Source organism: Simochromis diagramma, unplaced genomic scaffold (genome assembly GCF_900408965.1).
Source record: "Simochromis diagramma unplaced genomic scaffold, fSimDia1.1 OVJJ01000413.1, whole genome shotgun sequence".
NCBI classification, from domain to species: Eukaryota; Metazoa; Chordata; class Actinopteri; order Cichliformes; family Cichlidae; genus Simochromis; species Simochromis diagramma.
The window spans coordinates 2,739,311-2,756,481 of record NW_024386948.1 but is presented as its reverse complement, the minus strand read 5'-3'; the positions used below and the strand labels follow the sequence as shown (position 1 = coordinate 2,756,481).

Genomic DNA, 17,171 nt, shown 5'->3' with positions numbered 1-17,171 from the left:
ACAACTAGCATTACATCACAACGGCAAGACATGCCTCTCAGGAAAACGGATATGTACATAAATTAAACAAGAACACATGCAGGAACTAAACAAATCAAAAACATGCATAAAAGTTTGCTGAACATAGTTCAGATTATTGGATGTGTCATAAGCACAATGCCACGAAGAGGCATTACTTTGGGCCCACCCTCAGGTGCCACGCTGACACACAGTGCCAGGAGGCCAGAGAGAAGGCGCTTCTTCAATACACACAGAGGTTCTCTCTCATCAACAGCATGTGTTGGACAGGAAAGAAACCAGTGGGCTATATGTAGCTGGCTTGTGATTAATGGTACGATGAGCTCAAGTGCTAAACTTTTATTTCCTCGGAGGCCATTTTGAACTTTACAGTTTAGGGCCTCCAGTCGACAGAAAACAACCAAACTTGTGTTCTGAAGAACTCCAGCAACATTAACATTGAAAGGAAAATAAAAAATATAAAGTCGGTGAACATTTTACTTAATGCTGCATCCTACTATTAGAAGTATGTCTTCCTCAATAGTCCCACAGGTAGGTAGCATCTTGAACGCATAGAAAAAAGTGTTAGCATTAGCTAAGGAAGTGCTCGAGTTGCCAAGGCAGGTGTAATTTAACCTCCAAATGCTAAAATTGAAATATTGTCTTCATTTGTTGAGCTACCAGGCAGTAATGCACTGAGGCTAAAGGAGTTTTAATATTTTGTATTAAAATATCAGACAGAAGTTTTCAACATTTGACTACTAGAAAGCAGCTAGCAGCTTAGCTCGCTAACCTTTGCTAAATTTGTTTTATATTGTCGTTATTTCAAATAATTCACTAGTGAGGTGATGAATTATTGTTACATGAAGACCACACCTGTTTGCTATGGCAGACACTGAGTAGAGCTTCAGTAGAACTTTGGATACATTCAAAATGGCCGCCATAGGATTTTTATATAGACCTAAATATAAAAGTCCCCTTTAAAACAAGGCTGGGGTCTGTGCACTCAACTCAGGGGAAAAAAGGCGACCTTTTTATGCTTTTCCTTATATTCTGCCATACATAAACACTGCTACAATGTTGACTGCAATTAAACATGATCAAAGTTTTTACTGAGGTCACTGTATACACTTGTCTGCTAGCATAAACTCCAGGCCTCGGGCTGCTCCCGATGATTGATTTTTAAAAAAAAAAATAAAAAATTTTTTTACTTTTCTGCTGAGCTGACATCAACTCTGGAAGATGTCCTAATATGGTCAAGCACTGGGTTCTGTTTCCCAAAGTCTGATGAGAGCTAGCCAATCAGAACAAAGTAGCCTTTTAGGGAGGAGGAGCCTCAAAGAGCTGGGAGCAAAAATGTCTAAGATCCAGAATGAACTGTATGGATAGTTTTTTTTATTTTATTTTATTGTTGTTTTTTAAGAACTACAAATCATGCAAAGCTACTCTAGTAGACTCCCAGAATAAAAATACATTACTGGAAATCCGCATAAAAGGTCCCTTTTAATAGAGACAATAAATTGTCCTTGCCCCAATTTTATGTTATTTAAAGCATAATTTAACATTATATCCTGACTTAAAGAAGAGGCTAAAAAATCCTAACATGAACTGGCCCAAACCTCACGCTGAAACCTAAACCTTTTCTTATTTTCCGATGAGTACCCAGCAAGTATTTGTTACCCAGAGCTCCTGTATAAAAAAAACAACAAAACAAAACAATAAGCCAGCTTTAAACCCAAAAGGTAATGAAGCTGCGACGCCTAAACATAGTAGGCACCCAACTCCTTTTGATTAAAATATATTTGAAATAATTGTCTCAAAGCTATTTCCACAAGATTAAAAGTTGGAACATTTTGATTGGAACAAAAGTTTTGTCACTGCACTTTCATCATACAGCAATACATCAAGAGTGTTTGATAGATACGGATCATCGAGTCCATGTACTGTATATAACATCAGCGACTTAGTTAATGATACAATTTGTATCAAACAAGGTTTTCTCTGTCAAGCATGGATTCAGCTGGGATCTGCTACAGACGACAGTACACGCTGTTAGCCAAAAGCACAGCAGAGGGATCTGATAAATATATTCACAATATGTACATGGTTTATTTACCGGTGGCCGGATGTTCTGTCTGTAGCAGATACCAGAGTTGACCCAAAAGAAAGGGCCAGAGAGAAAGAGCGAGAGAGATGTCCCTTACTAAAACTAAGGTACACACGACAGGGTCACCCATCTCTGCAGCTACAACTCTGACCAAAAAACTGACGTCATCTCAAATAAGATGACCATCTTCCCGTGTTTACCAACATGGGAAAAAAAATCCACAAACACCCCACACACACACGCACACACACACACATTTATGGAACAGACCTTGGACAAACAGAAGTTTGAAACCACTGAGTGATAACTGAGTACCCGATGACCGTTGACACAGGACAAGACCTGGTCTGTGTGGTGGCTCCGTTTGACTCCGTGTACAATACACATAATGTGTGTTTATGTATAAATAACTCTTAAATTCAATCACATTTTCGATGTATTTTTGTGAAACCAACTCACCAGATTATGGTTTGGGTGTAAAACCAAAGGTGCCCTTTTATAAACGTCCTGTATGCAAAGCTACAGTACAAATAAAAACAACAGCTGGGGGGTGGGGTCTAGAACAAATCTCCATTTGTCGCAGGTTAAGTCAAAATCACAGACTTCGTCCAGTGTCTCGCTCTCTTTCCACACCTGGTAAAAGTTGTTGCTGCACAGTGACCAGACCTGGATTTGGATTATCTTCAGCTTTTTATGTCCTGGAGACTTTTGCATTGTTCAATTATTAATATAAGAAATGAAACAGCTCTCCTCACAGACAATCTGAAAGCGTAATCCCGGCAGTGTGAGGGCGGCTGTGTTTCAGGTGGTAGAGCAGGTCGTCTACCAATCAGAAGTCTGAGGGAGTGAGAAAGCACTTTGAGTGCTTAAATTGAGTAGAAAGGCGCGCTGCAAGTACCAGTCCATTTACCAGTGTTGCTATGCGAAGCAGTTACTTAGCTCGTCTTTACCTTCCCTCCTCAGTAGCCTGTTTGGGCTTTTTCTGCAAGGATGGCAGCTGCCAGCTGCTGGGGGTCTGTGATGTGGGGGCTTCTGGCCATAACCCGGCTTACCAGCTCTGAGGGGAAGATGTTGCACAGGTTTATGTACACTTTCTCCCTCGCATCGCCGTAGCGACTGTGCGAAGGGGATTCTGGGTGCTGTGACATGTAGGAGGGAGGGGCATGAGACGGCACGGTAAGGTGAGAGCTGTGAGGTGGGTACGGCGGGAGAGGGGTGCTGGATGGATGAGGCGGGCAAGGAGAGTGGGCTGGGGGCGGTGGGTGGCTGAGGTAATGAGTTGGGGATGGGTGGAGAGCTGGGTGAGAGGAGTGATGCTGGCCGTAGCCGTCTTGTGTCCATGGAGGAGTGTGCCAGGACGACTGGCGTGTGTCTGGCAGGCTTTGGTAGGTAGGCGGCTCGTATCTGGACGGCGGCAGCGGTGGCTGCCTGTAGTACTTGTCCCAGCTGGGCAGGGCTTTTGGTCGGTGGCGATGGTGTGATGTGGAGAGGTGTTCGTACAGGTGTGAGTCGGACACACTTTCTGCTCGCGTTGGGGCCAGGCAGCGGCCAAGGGGTGAGCCAGGGGGTGCGGGGTTGGACTGCGGCAGAGAGTGGTAGTCGCCTGGGCAGCTGGACCGTGCGGTCAGCGGTTGGTGCTGGAGATGAGGGGGCAGGGGGTAGAGGGGCCGCTTTGGGGGAGCCTCTAGTGGAGGCGGATCATGAGCGCAGCTCTGCCCGCGTGCGGCGCTCAGGTGGTAAGGGTGTAGTCCTGTGCTCGGCGTGTGGCTGTGCTGAATGTTTGTGTATTCGGCAGGATGCAGGCCACAAAGTTCATGGCTAGATGTGGCATGATGGGAGTACAGTCGGCTGTGGGGATTAGGAAAATGGACAGCGTCTTCCAGTAAGGGGTCCGGGGGGCATCCGGGACACTGCCTCTCGCTGTACAAGTCGCAGCTGCTGCCGCAACTGACGCTGCTTTCGCTGCTGCACTCGGAGCCAGCTGAGCCCAGCCGCAGGTCTGTGTCATTGGGGAAGCGACAGTCTGGGCTCCGTCTGGAGGAGAGACTCAGGCCAGTGTAAGCACGTGTTACTGAATAGTAGCTTAAGTCTGGAGACTCACAGTGAGGGTAAAGGTCATGGCTGGGGGCTGGTAAGTGACCATGAGGCATCACTTGTCTCGCTTGCTGCTCTTGTGGGAGGCCAAGAGTGGATGGTGGGCCTCCTGGGGCCGGGGACATGCTTACACTCCCACCGCAGCTACCGCTAGTGGAGCTGCTACTGCTGCTGCCACACACAGTATTCTTCTGCACCTCCAGCCTCCCTTTGGCCAGCAGCTTTTCTTCGGCGTCGCTATATGACAGAGCTCGGATGCTGGGGTCCGACTGCCTTTTCGGGGCGCCTTTCTTGGCGTCGATGCTGCCAGCTGGCACGCTGTGGCTCTTCACCAGCCCGGCGTCGCCCTGGTTCTTTGAGACGACGCAAGTCTTGGCGCTGGCACGCAGCTCATCAGCCACGGCACGCTGTGGTTGGGCGCCTCGCTCCGGGTGGTAGTACTTACATTTGTGACCGTAAGTACACTTCTTTCCTGAAGCAAAGAGACACAACGTGCGCTTCAGTAAACAAGTAAACACACAGAGTGGGCAGAGAAAGGGGAGCTCATTTACTAACTAACTGCACGACATCATCACCGCTCTGTCCACTTCACCTCCTGGTAAATATACAGATCCAGAGAAATATAGAGAAATGGGGGTGTGGCAGTATGCCAACTGATTTAGAATGAGTCTGATTTAGCAGCATACGCACAGAGGTGAGAAACAAATGGGCTGGTGCACACGTCATAAATCTGACGATAACTTTCTGCAGGATAAGAAAGTCTCCACTAACGCATTTGCAAATGAGGTCCAATGTCACCACACATGTGAGAGAGATTCTAATCCAATATAAATTATTACGTTGTTCTTAAAAAGCACAAAATGTTTCATGTGCGTTATTTCGACGTGTATTTCGTGACTTTCTTCTCACCGTATGGACAAGGCTGCTTCTTCTGCTCAGGCATGACGGGCCTTTTTCTCAGGAAGTTGTCTAAGCTCGGGCCGTGACGACCAAGAGGGTCATCTGGCGGCATGAATCTGCGAGATTAGAAAGGATGAGAGCATTAATTCGCTATTAGAGGAAATACGATGGTGTCCATCCACATTCTTTAAAACTGCTTCACCAGCTTCAAGTGTGGAAGCTTTAAAGGAGGCACACAGAATATAATTGATTCCCCACATATAGCAAAGTGAAAAATGCCTTCTTTACAGCTTTGCAAATAAACTTTATTTATTTAAACATCACTCTGATTCAAAGATAAGAGTTATGAATGTCCTCATAACATCCTCCCCTACTCACTTATCATTGACAAAGGAATACATGAGAAGCCGCTCATCTATGAACTTCTTCCACTCGGGCTTCTCGTTAGCCAGGTCTCTGTAGTTGTCGTTGGAGACGATAATGCCGTCTGACTCATAGGCCAGCTTGACAATGAAGCGGTCGTCATAGCAGACCACGCGTCGACCTTGGACACGCCGTGAAGGCGTGAACACCAGGATTTTTTCCTTCTCTAGGCGACGTAAGATGTCCTGATCTGTGAAGGAAAGGATTATAGTAAGGCTGGGGGGAAATGCAGTGCTAGAAAACCATTATTACCTATTTTGGATCTTTAGCCCTGTGAGTTCCTGCTGATGTGTTCGGGGCCTGTCACCCCACGACCTTAAGGTGGATAAGCAGTTAAGAAAATGGATGTTAGTTAAACCGCGTCTTCTACTGACCTGTTATAGGGGCATCGGGTCGGGACTGCTCTTTCCGCCACGCAGGCACAAAAACTGTGATGTCTTGATGGCCGCGCTCGAGGAACCAATCTACAGCCAGCTGGATGCCCTGACAGGAAAACACTTCCTTGTTGCCATGGCTGTGAAAACGGTGAAAAGGTAAAAGACAGCGTAAATAAACATTTATGATTTTAATGTGTTTCTTTACAGCAGTTTCCACTGACAAACATAGACACATATATAATAATAGAGCTCACCTCATGGCTACATTGCTGCCATCTATCACGACTGGCCGCAGGTTGTCCTGGTCACACAAAGAGTCTGAATGACAGGGTGAGTCTGGCCTCTGGCCTTCCAGCAAATCAGAACATCCACAGGAGGATGAGGAAGATGAAGAGGATGAGGTAGAGGCTAATAATCCAGCCGGCTGCTCACTGTCTGACTTGGTGCCCAGCTTGACCAGCTCTCCCAGTATGTCATTGATTAGGGTGTCAGGGCCGAGCTTAGACAGCACCAGTCGCACCGTCTCCTCGGAGTAGCCGAGTTTGAGGGCAAACTCGAGCTTAGCCTGGTACTCTTTCCCACCAGCCTCATAGCCAGGCTCTGAAGCAGACAGACTGGGTGGAGGTTCAGGCAGGTGCTCGGATGGGGAGCCGAGTGTGGAGTGGGCATGGGCGTCACATTCAAGCTCTGCTAGAAGTTCAGATGGGGGCTCGGGAGGGCCTTCGGTGCCTAAGTCCACACACTGGGTCCGGCAGAGGGGCTGGTGGGTGTTCTTACTGTGAGTCGACCCTCCGTCTCCTCCGTCCGAGTCGGTACCTGGAGCGAGGGTGGAGCTGGAGGTCAACGCTGACTCGCCCTCTGCGTCGAACCCACTGTTTTCCTCTAGGACGGTCAGTGGAGGGGAGCCAGCGGTGCTCTCCCCCTGCTCCTCCATAGCAGGGGGCCCGTCAGCGCCGCCAGCCTGCCGGTCACCCCCCGCTACGTGTAGATACTCCAAATCCAGCCCCAGGTCGAGGATATGGCCTGAACCTGCCTCCACATGGTCCTTCTGACCCATGGGTCTGTCACAGACATCCAGCACACTGGGCTGACTGCTGCCCACTCACAAAACTTGACTCATTGGTGCCTAAAGGAAGAAAGGTGGAGCGAGTGAGTAAACTGTAGATAAAAGATGGATTTAGCTGTCAAACCGTGCCCAATGTAGTCAAATCCTGGCTCCAGGATTTGACTACATTTGACTGGCGTTGGTTCATATTTTTTATTTTATAGTCTGCATGATTGTCAGACGACTCCATGTAGCTAAGATAAACTAACATAAGCAAACCCACTTTGGAAGCTGACTGAAACTAAGGGAATTAAAAAAATGAAGACAAAGTAAATAAAATAATAATAATAATACTAACGTCTAATAACTCGACGCGATGGCACAGGGCCAACAGGGAAATTGGGTAAATCCCTACTTAAACGTATACATGGGTGAAAACCCTGGCTGAAAAGTGTAGCATTTGCTACTACAGCAGTTCCTCTGAAATTCCAGGGAGAAATCATTTGCAAAAAAGAGAATTTGCATCCAGGCTGTGTGATAATGATAATCTAAAGTCCACACTGACTGTCATTTTATGGAAATCTGATTTTACACCTAGAATTTGCGGCTAACAGTGTTGGATCCATCTGTTCTGCCCAAAAACAAAAAAAGAAAAAAAACAATCTGACTGGCTGCGCGGTCAGGCACAGGCTGGCAGACACAAAGAGCTGATGGGGCCTCTATCCCTAATTAATGGACTCCCGCGTTTTTTCATGTCTGGCCCAGTGTGTGTGTGTTTTTTAATAGCACCACGCCACAGCACATTAATCTATTGGGGGGGCAGAGGGTGAACTAGGGCGGTTGGACTATTCTCCCTCCTCATTCTACCTGGTAATTAAGGCCCATATGCTTCTTCCCACTGGGGTCACTCGTTAAAACATTGAAGGCTATGAAGTCAATCGGGGCGTTGTATTCGAGCATCAGGTCTGAGGTTAGACTAGTCTGATCTGTAATAAAGGTTTAATAAAGGTTTAGAGGTTTGTAATAAAGGAAAAGTTTCGACTAATCCTGAGGTGAAATCTGTGGGGAAATTCCACAATGGCAAAAATGCTTTTAGAAGTGAAAAATGAACTTTTTAAAGTCTTATTTGGGACAAAGTTGGCTTTTTATTTATTTATTTTATTAGATTTGACCCTAAATATGCAGCTTGATGTATTCTGACTGGACTCTACTTTGAAGTTTAAAATCTTCGCACCTACAAAATTGAAAATTTTTCCAAGCCAGAACACAATCCTGACGACAAGCGGGGCAGAGCAAATGATGAAAATGGGGAAGTGACTTAAAGCTGTTGGTAGAACGGGGAGGATCGGTTAGACAAGGGGTGGAGTGAGTGTGCATTTTATGAAAAAGGGCTGCCTAGCAACGTGGCTGAGCTACTGTTGCTAAGCTACAGCTGTTGAAAGCATTCTCCCATCCAAATGCCAAGACAGAGGCTGCAGCGTTCAGCCGGCGACCCGCCTTAATTCACACATGTTACAAAAAGGTCTGCAGCAGGAGGGGGCAGAGGGGCTTAAGTGTGCCTCACTGGTAACCCACCAAGACAACAATAGACCCGCAGCACTGATTAGGACTGGGACCTTGGCATTAGCTGCTGTGGGTGTTGATGGTGCCCTGTGATGCACACACAAACACACTAACGACCCAAGGTGACTCATAATGCTGTGGAGAGAGTGGGACTGAGTTTGCAGCTCATCAGCTAGACTGATGATCTTCTCTCAGGCTTAACAATCAGCTAATCTAAAGCGCGAGCATCACATCAGCACTGCATAACTTCAGACAGTCTGGTCAGCCACGCCAACACTAACAGATCCAGCTAAAGCGAAACTGTGAATGACAGCAGCAGAATAACAACAATATTAGAAAATATTCAACATTTGACTGTGTCGCTACAAGAAAAATATGAGTACTCTAAAAAGATCTCACAGCGGACAGTTTGGAGTCGATAAAGGCATTTGGAATAGATTTATCGGGCTTGGGCTTTAGCAGTCCACCTAAGTTTTTACTGTTGAAGTCTCTTTTTTTCATTATTTACCACTATTATATCTCCATATGAATCAAAAGCTGACAAATAATTCATAGCCTTAAAGAGGGTAATCAAGAGCAATCAATATATTTAATAGTCTATCTACAGATATCTGTAGAGGTTAGGAAATCCTCAGCCCATACAGATAATAACAGTTTAGTGGATAGCTGATATTTTACATTTGTTCGTTTTGTTGTTGCAGTTTAATTTCTTTCACCCTTCTGGATCAGACAAACAAATAATTCTTGGTTCTAATAAACAACTGAACAGCTTTAAAAGGTCTCCTGGTCTTCGTCATATTATTGTGCAAAGTAGTGTTTGCCTCAGTGTAAAATTGATATGACACAACAGATAAATACCATCCTATTTCATACAGTTTTCAGGTATCAGACAATGTTCTCCGTACTGAAAGCTTTCTGGTTACTGCTCGACTGTAATCCAAGTTCTACTAAACAATCACATCTGGTAGTTCTTGTGGCCATTTGGAAACAACGACCAGTGATCAGAACACAGATATCCACCACCTACACCAGTAGCCCTGAATCACTGGCTCCCCAGAGGATAAGCCAGCAGGTCAGCTGATGGGCTCCCACACTGCATATAGTGCGACAGCTAATAAATAAAGCTCCACCCGGTAGTTTCAGCTGCTCCCTTATTTACCAAGCTGTCATCACACCGAATGGGTGGATCCACGTGTTTGATTTTACAGCGGATGCCCTTGCACCTATCCGGGCTTGGGACCGGCACACTACCAGTACACTAGCTTGTGATGGGTTTGCTGACCGATATCAGGTCAATACAGATCTATCTGCTGATATTTTTTAATATACATAGATGCAGTAATTACACGTAAAAAGGAAAAATTATGGCATTATTGGATATTAATTTTGCAGAAAAGCCAGTAACTCAGGAGATTTACTCAGTGGTCATGATATTCTGCTACATGCGCTGCAGACAGATCTGAGGTAGAGACAGCGCCGCTCTGTTGGACAAACTATGTGATGACAGAATTTCTCAACTATTTCAAAATTATATTTCAGGAAAAAAATATATATATCAGTGCATAGTGGATAACACTTTCTTGTCTTCCTACTTGAGCCTGGTTTTGATGGAGGTTTCTTCCTGTTAAAAGGGAGTTCTTCCTTCCCACTGTCGCCGAGTGCTTGCTCATAGGCAGTCATTTGACTGCTGGTGTTTTCTCTTTATAACTGTAGCGCCTTAAGGCAACTGTTGTTGAGGTTTGACACCATATAAATAAAATTAAGTAGAACATGTAATTGAATGCTGATACATCTGAGGCCAGTCAAAACTGCCTGTTAATATCAATTGACTGACATGTTGGTTTGGATCTGCTAATAATCTTTATTAGTAGTTACTGTGATTATATCTATGATTAATCAATTGAGCAATTTGCCTACAGGTTGAGAGAAAACCATGGCGAATAAGGTCTGAAATAAACTGCTTTGTCACAGTCCAAGATTACATATTTAAAACATTTTGTATGAAAAATCAGTCCAAGGCCCAAAGATATAAACTGCTGAGATAACTTAAAGTAAGCACATATTTACATAAAACACTGGGGGTGACTGTAAAAATGTGGCAGACTCTGGCTCTTTTAGTTCTGTTAAGTTTCTTTGCTTTCACAACCTCTTTACCCTCATTTGATCTTTTTCACAATCTGGATAAATCTAATCATAATCCCGTAGTTTGAGCTGCTTAACATCAAAAACCTGAACAGTCACGATGAAAGCCTGTAAGTCTTTTCATAGCTAAGGGTTTTAAAAGTCTTCTTGTGTGGCAGAGCTCTGCAGACGAATGCATGTGAAATCGGGTCCAGCTTTAACGGCCCAAAGACATCGTGGCATCTCCAAACCTCCAGGGTGAGCGGGTGCATCTTTCAAACATCAGCTTACACACACACACACACACACACACACACACACACACACACACACACACACACACACCACTGCTGGCTTTGATGGAACCAGTAATGAATATGTAACACAGTCCTTGCAGCGCTTTGTGCAAGTGCGTGCAGCGGATTGGGGGGGGGTGTTCCATTTTGAAAGGCGGTCTGGGAGGGGGCACAGGACTACGGGGGGTGGGGGGGTAGACCCCTGTGTCTGCAGCACAGTGCAAAAGTTACTGTAAAAAGTGTGTGCATGCATTAGTGCATCTAGGTGGCGCACTAGACTTTACCCACCAGCAACAAGGCAACAGATGTCTGCTGAGCGCGGTATCTGCAATGGGTATCCCCCACCCATTGCACAAAACAGACACACACACACACACACACACACACACACACACACACACACACTCTCTCTCTTTCTCTCTCTAAGGGCAGCACCTTATAGAAAACTTTCTGAAAACTTTTGTTTTATCCACTAATGTGACACTAATATATATTTTTAACCAGCATCACAGGAAGCCCATCCCTCCTGCATCAAGTTTCATATCAACACATATCACACAAATCTGAACAACTGCAGTGACGGCAGACGTGAGCAAAGTTTAGGCAGGTGCTACAGCACTATAAATTCTTATCCTGCACACCAAGAATCTTTTTAAAAATACTCTTGTGGTTAAAAGTCACTAATGGGTTCTGCAAGTTGCATCCATTTTCAGCGACATTTCACAAGCAACAAAGAAAGTGGGCTCCATCTTTTCCTCTTTAATCTGAATTTGCCCTTGTGAATTATAAATGACTCGAACCTTTCTGAAAACTTAAAGGAGTCTAGGTTACTCCCTGTATGCCAGCATCAGTTTTTTTGATGATCCTGCAGCGCAGCGGAAGCCTAGTGAGGCTCGAGAGGAGCAACCTGTCATGCAAAAGTCAATATTTCTATTTTATAGCAAGCAGAAGATAAATTTCAGTATAAAAGTCAGGTTATAATAGAGGAGGGAACTCCATCACACTCACCAGACCAATAAAGTGCAACAAACAATGAAGAGAGGAAATGTGATTAGCTCATTTCAACATCTTTAAATCCTTGAAAAGCCGATTAAAAAACGCTGCAGGTGAAACTGAGAAAGAACCAATCCCAAAGTTCGAACAGCAACAACATCCAAGATCGATTTCTTCTTTCTTCTAGAGCATCCAGCTCCAGCCTCACGCCTCTGTCCTCACTGTCCGACTGTCTTCCAGAGCTGTGTGTGTGTCTTTTTCCCCCCTCTGCAGAAGCAGGCAAGTTGGACAATGAGTGGCAGAACAGATGGACCCAACAATGTCAGCCATTCCCTCGTTTAGAGTGGCTGCTTCTAACCAATCGGAGGAGCAGCAGCCCTACAATGAGGTGCAGAGGCAAGAGGCGGGGGAGGAGGGGAGTGGCTGTGGGCAGATGTCTGCAACACCCAGTTTCCCCAAGGCACGCGTACTCGACGTGCACCGGCACACACACACACGCACGCTAACTCACACACTCCACGGCCTGAAAGGGCTTCCCCTGTGTGGCCGATGAATCAACGAGGGGTGGGAGGCTGAACAATGGAGCTACACAATGGGAGGCTGGGGAGGGCAGCTGCAGTGTGAGGCCTGGTGCTATTACGGCCCCGGGCAGCAATGGAGAACACCTGGCTACAGAGCGCCACAGTCACTCTCCTCTCTTTGTCTCGAGCTGTGGGGAGGGTGGCGGTGGTGGTGACAGGAGGGGTTTCAACTGAAAGAAAAGCTGAAGGCTGGCTGAAAGACTGCTGTGGCCTTTAAGAGAGTGCAAGAGGAAAGAGAAGAGTGTGGCTGCGCTGAAAGAGAAAAAAAGACAAGTGTGTGGGGGGCGAGAGACATCAAAAAGTTTTATGTCCCAGTGAGTATGAGGAGGGGACCTGCTCAGCATTGTTGTGGCACACTTAAGGCCGATGACTCAGAAGCACAAATCTTTGCCTTTTTGTCTTTTATATGATTATGTAGCACGTGTAGAGGATCCCATTTGTTAAAGAAAAGCAACATACTTCAATACCCAAAATGACACAAGAACTTGCCTACGTTTTCTTGTACACTGGTATAAATGTATTTCAGTTATATAGCATCAAATTCAACAATTCAATCAACAGTTGCTTCAAGCCACTTTATATTGTAAGGTAAAGACCCTACATTTAAATACTGAACAACAAAAAAAGCTTATCTCGTACACGCCCATCCCGAAATAACGTTAGCCAAACAAACTCATCTCAACCGAAAAACCATCCAACGCTGGATACACTTAACTTGAAAAAGCTGCTACTTAATACACACTAGTAGTAGTAAATAAGACAGAAACCTCCATGTATCTACAAATCTTAAATTAACGAATTAATTTTTTTTTTTTTTTTTAAACCAAATCAATGGCTACCTTTAATTGTTTTAAATTTTTAAAAAAGGAAATATTGACAAAGTTTAACTTTGAGGACAAAATTTGCAGTTGAGAAAAAGTGATAAATCGCAATAAAGCTTATCAATATCGCAAAAAATCCCAATAATATTGTATCAGTGTCTGATGAGTCCCACCTCTATCAAACAGGCAGAATGAAGAGCAGAGAACAATACACTGTAGTCTAGTACCATGCAGACTACTTGAATATGGATACCCAGCTGACCAAAGTGACACACAGACTGGACAGAGGTGAAAGTAGCAGATGCTTATAACAACAGTGTAAATTAATATGCCAAATATGCCAAAGATGAACATGGTGCAGCTTAATATGTGAGCTGTTTATCTAGGACACTTTTTTTTAAAAATTGAAACAAATGACTCTTCATCCGAGCCAAGTAGCGCAACTCAAATCCCACAGCTGATCCCTGTGTATTAAAATGATGAAATAAAAGTAAGGTGGACACACACAGTTGCTCCTTCACCTCCAAATCCGAAGCTTTTGTCTCCATTTTCTGCAGACTCTATAGCAACTGCATGTTTTTGTTGCTCCTCAGGGACTCTGACATTGTCTAACTGCACATAATCAGGTACTGCTGTAACATGAGTGCTGCATGGCACCAAAGCAAGCCAGGGGAAAAAAACAAATCAAACGTCTCAGTGTCACTATTGATCTTTTTTTTTTTTTTGTCCCCTCTGGTCACCAACACAGAGTACTGACAGCAAAATAAATAAAGAAATAACACTGTCGATATGTAATACTGTGGGAGGTGACAAGGCCGGGGCATGTCCACTAGTCATGTCAACCTAATAGAGACAGCCAGTGGTTTGGGTTTCATAGAAACTTTTAAGTATTTTTCTTAAAACGACTTACAACGGCCAAGACCGAGCATAAATGATTAAATAAATTACTCCACGAGACAAATGTTAAATATGAAATGAAAATACGGTTGTGATTTATGTGACCGAAAGAAAAAAAATACTGATATTCTGCAGCACAAAATTTATGTGACACTAATGACTCGACTCATATTAGTGATTAAGAAGAGGGCCAATGTTTAAAAAAAAAAAAAAAAAAAAAATGTTAAAACAGCACTTGGGGGGATAAATTAGGGAGCAGGTGAACATTCATTATCCAAATTCAGTTTAGCAGCAGGTGTAGTGGGGTGTTCCCAATATGCAAGGAAAGACTGACCCAGGAAACCTGAGGGACGTGGGTGATCCCTGCCATCTGAAAAGCTACTGCAGCACTGGTTTTTGAATAAGATAGGAAGAGTCAGAACAGTGAACCAGGATCGTTTATGGGAAAGCAGGAATTCTAGCATTCATGAGAAATCCGTCACTTGGGTGTGCTGCAAAAACAACTTCCAGGACTTAAAGGATGTGCTACTCACATGTTGCCTCCTGACAGGACACCTTTATAGGTCGCAGTGGTTAAGAATTGTTTTGCTAGCTTAATGGGAACTTACATAAAGCCTGCCTGGTTTTATTCAAGATCTGTGCTCCAAAACAGCAAATATTTCACACTTTTGCATCAAAAATAACAAAATCAACTGCACTTTACAATCAAAGTAGTTGTATAATTGACTATAATTGGTACGCTGGTATAAAATTAATACGTAATCATTGCAGGTTTAATTGAATTATTTGCAGTGTTCACTTTGGATTCTTCGTAGGGGCCAACACAGCACTCTGGCTAATGAGCAGCCAAGCTGCAGCAGCCACACCCGTGGAAACTGAGTACGATCCAGAGGACAACGCATCTGCCAACGGAAAAATTAATTTAGAGAGATAAGGCTGAAATATCCAGCTGCATTTATCTTGGCAGCAACAAGTAGCAGCATGTATTTAGAGGCAACAGAAAGCGGTGTGGTGTCGGTGTGTGTGCTCAGCCAATTTGCCAACTAAAATAAGTGTTCCCCCAGCTTTAGTGGGCTCAACAAGAAAACAAATGCCTGATTAAATAAGAATATGCTCCTAGTCAGCTCTCAGAGTCAGACGAGGGTGCTGAGGAGAGATGCATACAACAGCTGACCGACTGCACAGCTCCCAAATGCTCTAACAGAGACAGGAGGAGCTCTCTGTGGGGGCCATCTGTCCTTACAAACAGGTGTGCACTGCTCCCAACAACTGCAGCAGCAGCAGGACGAACGCTGAGAACCCAGCACAACAGAGCTGAGCTGCAGCGGGAGGCTTCTTCCTGTGCCTGAAATTAATTCTTGCCGGGTTTGGTCCAACCTGCTCTAGTCTTACTTCCTTATTGATAAGACTTGCAAACTATCAGGCGACGAGTCAGGGACTATTTTAATAACCACTTTAGTCATGAAAAAGTAAAATGCCTCTGGCTTTGCATGTCAAATTTGATGAGACACATCACACATTTGACTGAGGTGCAATAAACAAAGTTCTCAAAACAAGCAGAAATCCAGCGATGTTCAATTCACTGTCACTTAAAAACAATAAAAAGTTAGCGATTAATCTTCTATTCCGTTTGGAAAAATGACAAATGGGGAGAAAGAAGGTGCAGTGCATCACTGTGGTCCACTTTTCCTATCCAACCGAGGTTCAGGCAACAGAAGGAGACCTTTTGCTCCTTGTAACCTCTTTCTGACCTCTGCACATCCACTCAGCACTGCCAGCACCACCAGCAGTACAGAGTAAGTTCAGGATATCATGGCAAAAGTCATCACCTCTGTGTGTGTGTGTGATTCAAATGAATACCACAGAAAAGTGAACAGAGGAAGTCTATGTGGAGTCAGAGGGCCAAACATCACTGCTGAAGCTGCAGTATTTTCCAAAAAGCAGCTAATTACCTTTCCTCTTAAACTGTGACATGTGTAGCACGCATGCAAGAGGATGTTATTTGATACAGAATAGCCTTTAAACGTGACAGGGACACACTTTGAGTTTGGAAACAGGGGTGCTGGTCAGAAGAAAGCAAAGTGGGCTCACTAAATAAAAGCCCCACGGGGTGTGGACAGACAGCTGTTGGGCTCGTGCCTATACCACGCCCCCCACCCCCATCCAAAGGCTCAAAGCCTGGACTGCTACTGGTCCGACCCCTTCGCTGAACCACTATAACCAGTGTTCAGCACAGCTGTCAGTTTGCGGAGACAGGTGGGAGGGAGAGACAAGAGCGCCTCTTCTCCCTCCTGAATTCCCCAGAGAGCAGACTTGTGCTTCACTCAGGCCTTCTTCACCCCAAAACTGCCTTAATGCTCATTTCAAAAACACGCATCAGCTCCATTTTCAGCCTAAAAGGCGCGAAACCCCACAGCAGCACCCATCCCGTTGTCTGCCTGTTGAAGAGGATACAGTCAACAAACTATATTATGGATGTTTGGGAGCGCGCATGGGGCGTGCACGGTCACCGCAAACCAACACCGTCACGACCTCCCTGCAGCTCTCACCCACACCAACCTGCGGCTGCTCCGGCTAACGAGTCCGCCCTGAGGACGCTGTTGGCGGGTTCTCACCTGGTCAGAGCCGCCGCTGGAGCCGCACGACAAGCTTGGCGTTAAAACGCGCCCATCTTCATCACATACTGGCGACGCAAAACATCCGGCCGGACTGCAGCGTGACCCAGCCAAACTGCGTCAGGCTGAAGAGAACAACGACGCGCCTTCCGCTCTGCCGCTCTTTCAAAATAAAAGCAACCCAACCAACCGCCTGTTCAAGGGGAAGAAAGACAAGCAGAATTTCTTATACCAACACTTGTGTACTTTTCTTCTGTCTTATGTTTGTCTGGTATAAGATATAACAACAAACCCTACGGTTTGTTAGCAACTAACTTACCTCAAGACCCTCAACATAGCAT

The 17,171-nt window shown here is 45.0% G+C and overlaps 1 protein-coding gene across 3 annotated transcripts; it reads right to left on the bottom strand.

The window, feature by feature from the left end:
• Nucleotides 1-1,198: 1,198 nt before the first annotated feature.
• LOC120737492 (probable ribonuclease ZC3H12C) lies at nucleotides 1,199-16,961 on the bottom strand. 3 transcript variants are annotated; one of them, XM_040038238.1, is made up of 6 exons: nucleotides 16,775-16,961; nucleotides 6,153-7,024; nucleotides 5,896-6,035; nucleotides 5,477-5,711; nucleotides 5,108-5,214; nucleotides 1,199-4,670 (listed from the first exon to the last, which is right to left on the bottom strand). In XM_040038238.1, the coding sequence occupies exons 2-6, from the start codon at nucleotides 6,953-6,955 to the stop codon at nucleotides 3,064-3,066; spliced, it is 2,892 nt and encodes a 963-aa protein (XP_039894172.1). In that variant the 5' UTR covers nucleotides 6,956-7,024; nucleotides 16,775-16,961; the 3' UTR covers nucleotides 1,199-3,063. The 3 variants fall into 3 exon arrangements, with proteins under 3 accessions (XP_039894172.1, XP_039894170.1, XP_039894171.1); XM_040038236.1 differs by having other exon boundaries at nucleotides 16,831-16,961; XM_040038237.1 differs by lacking the exon at nucleotides 16,775-16,961 and adding an exon at nucleotides 11,932-16,742.
• Between the last annotated feature and the right edge of the window lie 210 nt (nucleotides 16,962-17,171).

Coding starts and splice junctions, on each gene's coding strand:
- LOC120737492 (XM_040038238.1), bottom strand. CDS start 6,955: ATGGGTCAGAAGGACCATGTGGAGGCAGGTTCAGGCCATATCCTCGAC. Junction 5,712..5,895: donor ACCCGATGCCCCTATAACAG/GTCAGTAGAAGA, acceptor TTTCCTTCACAG/ATCAGGACATCTTACGTCGC. Junction 5,215..5,476: donor TATTCCTTTGTCAATGATAA/GTGAGTAGGGGA, acceptor CTAATCTCGCAG/ATTCATGCCGCCAGATGACC.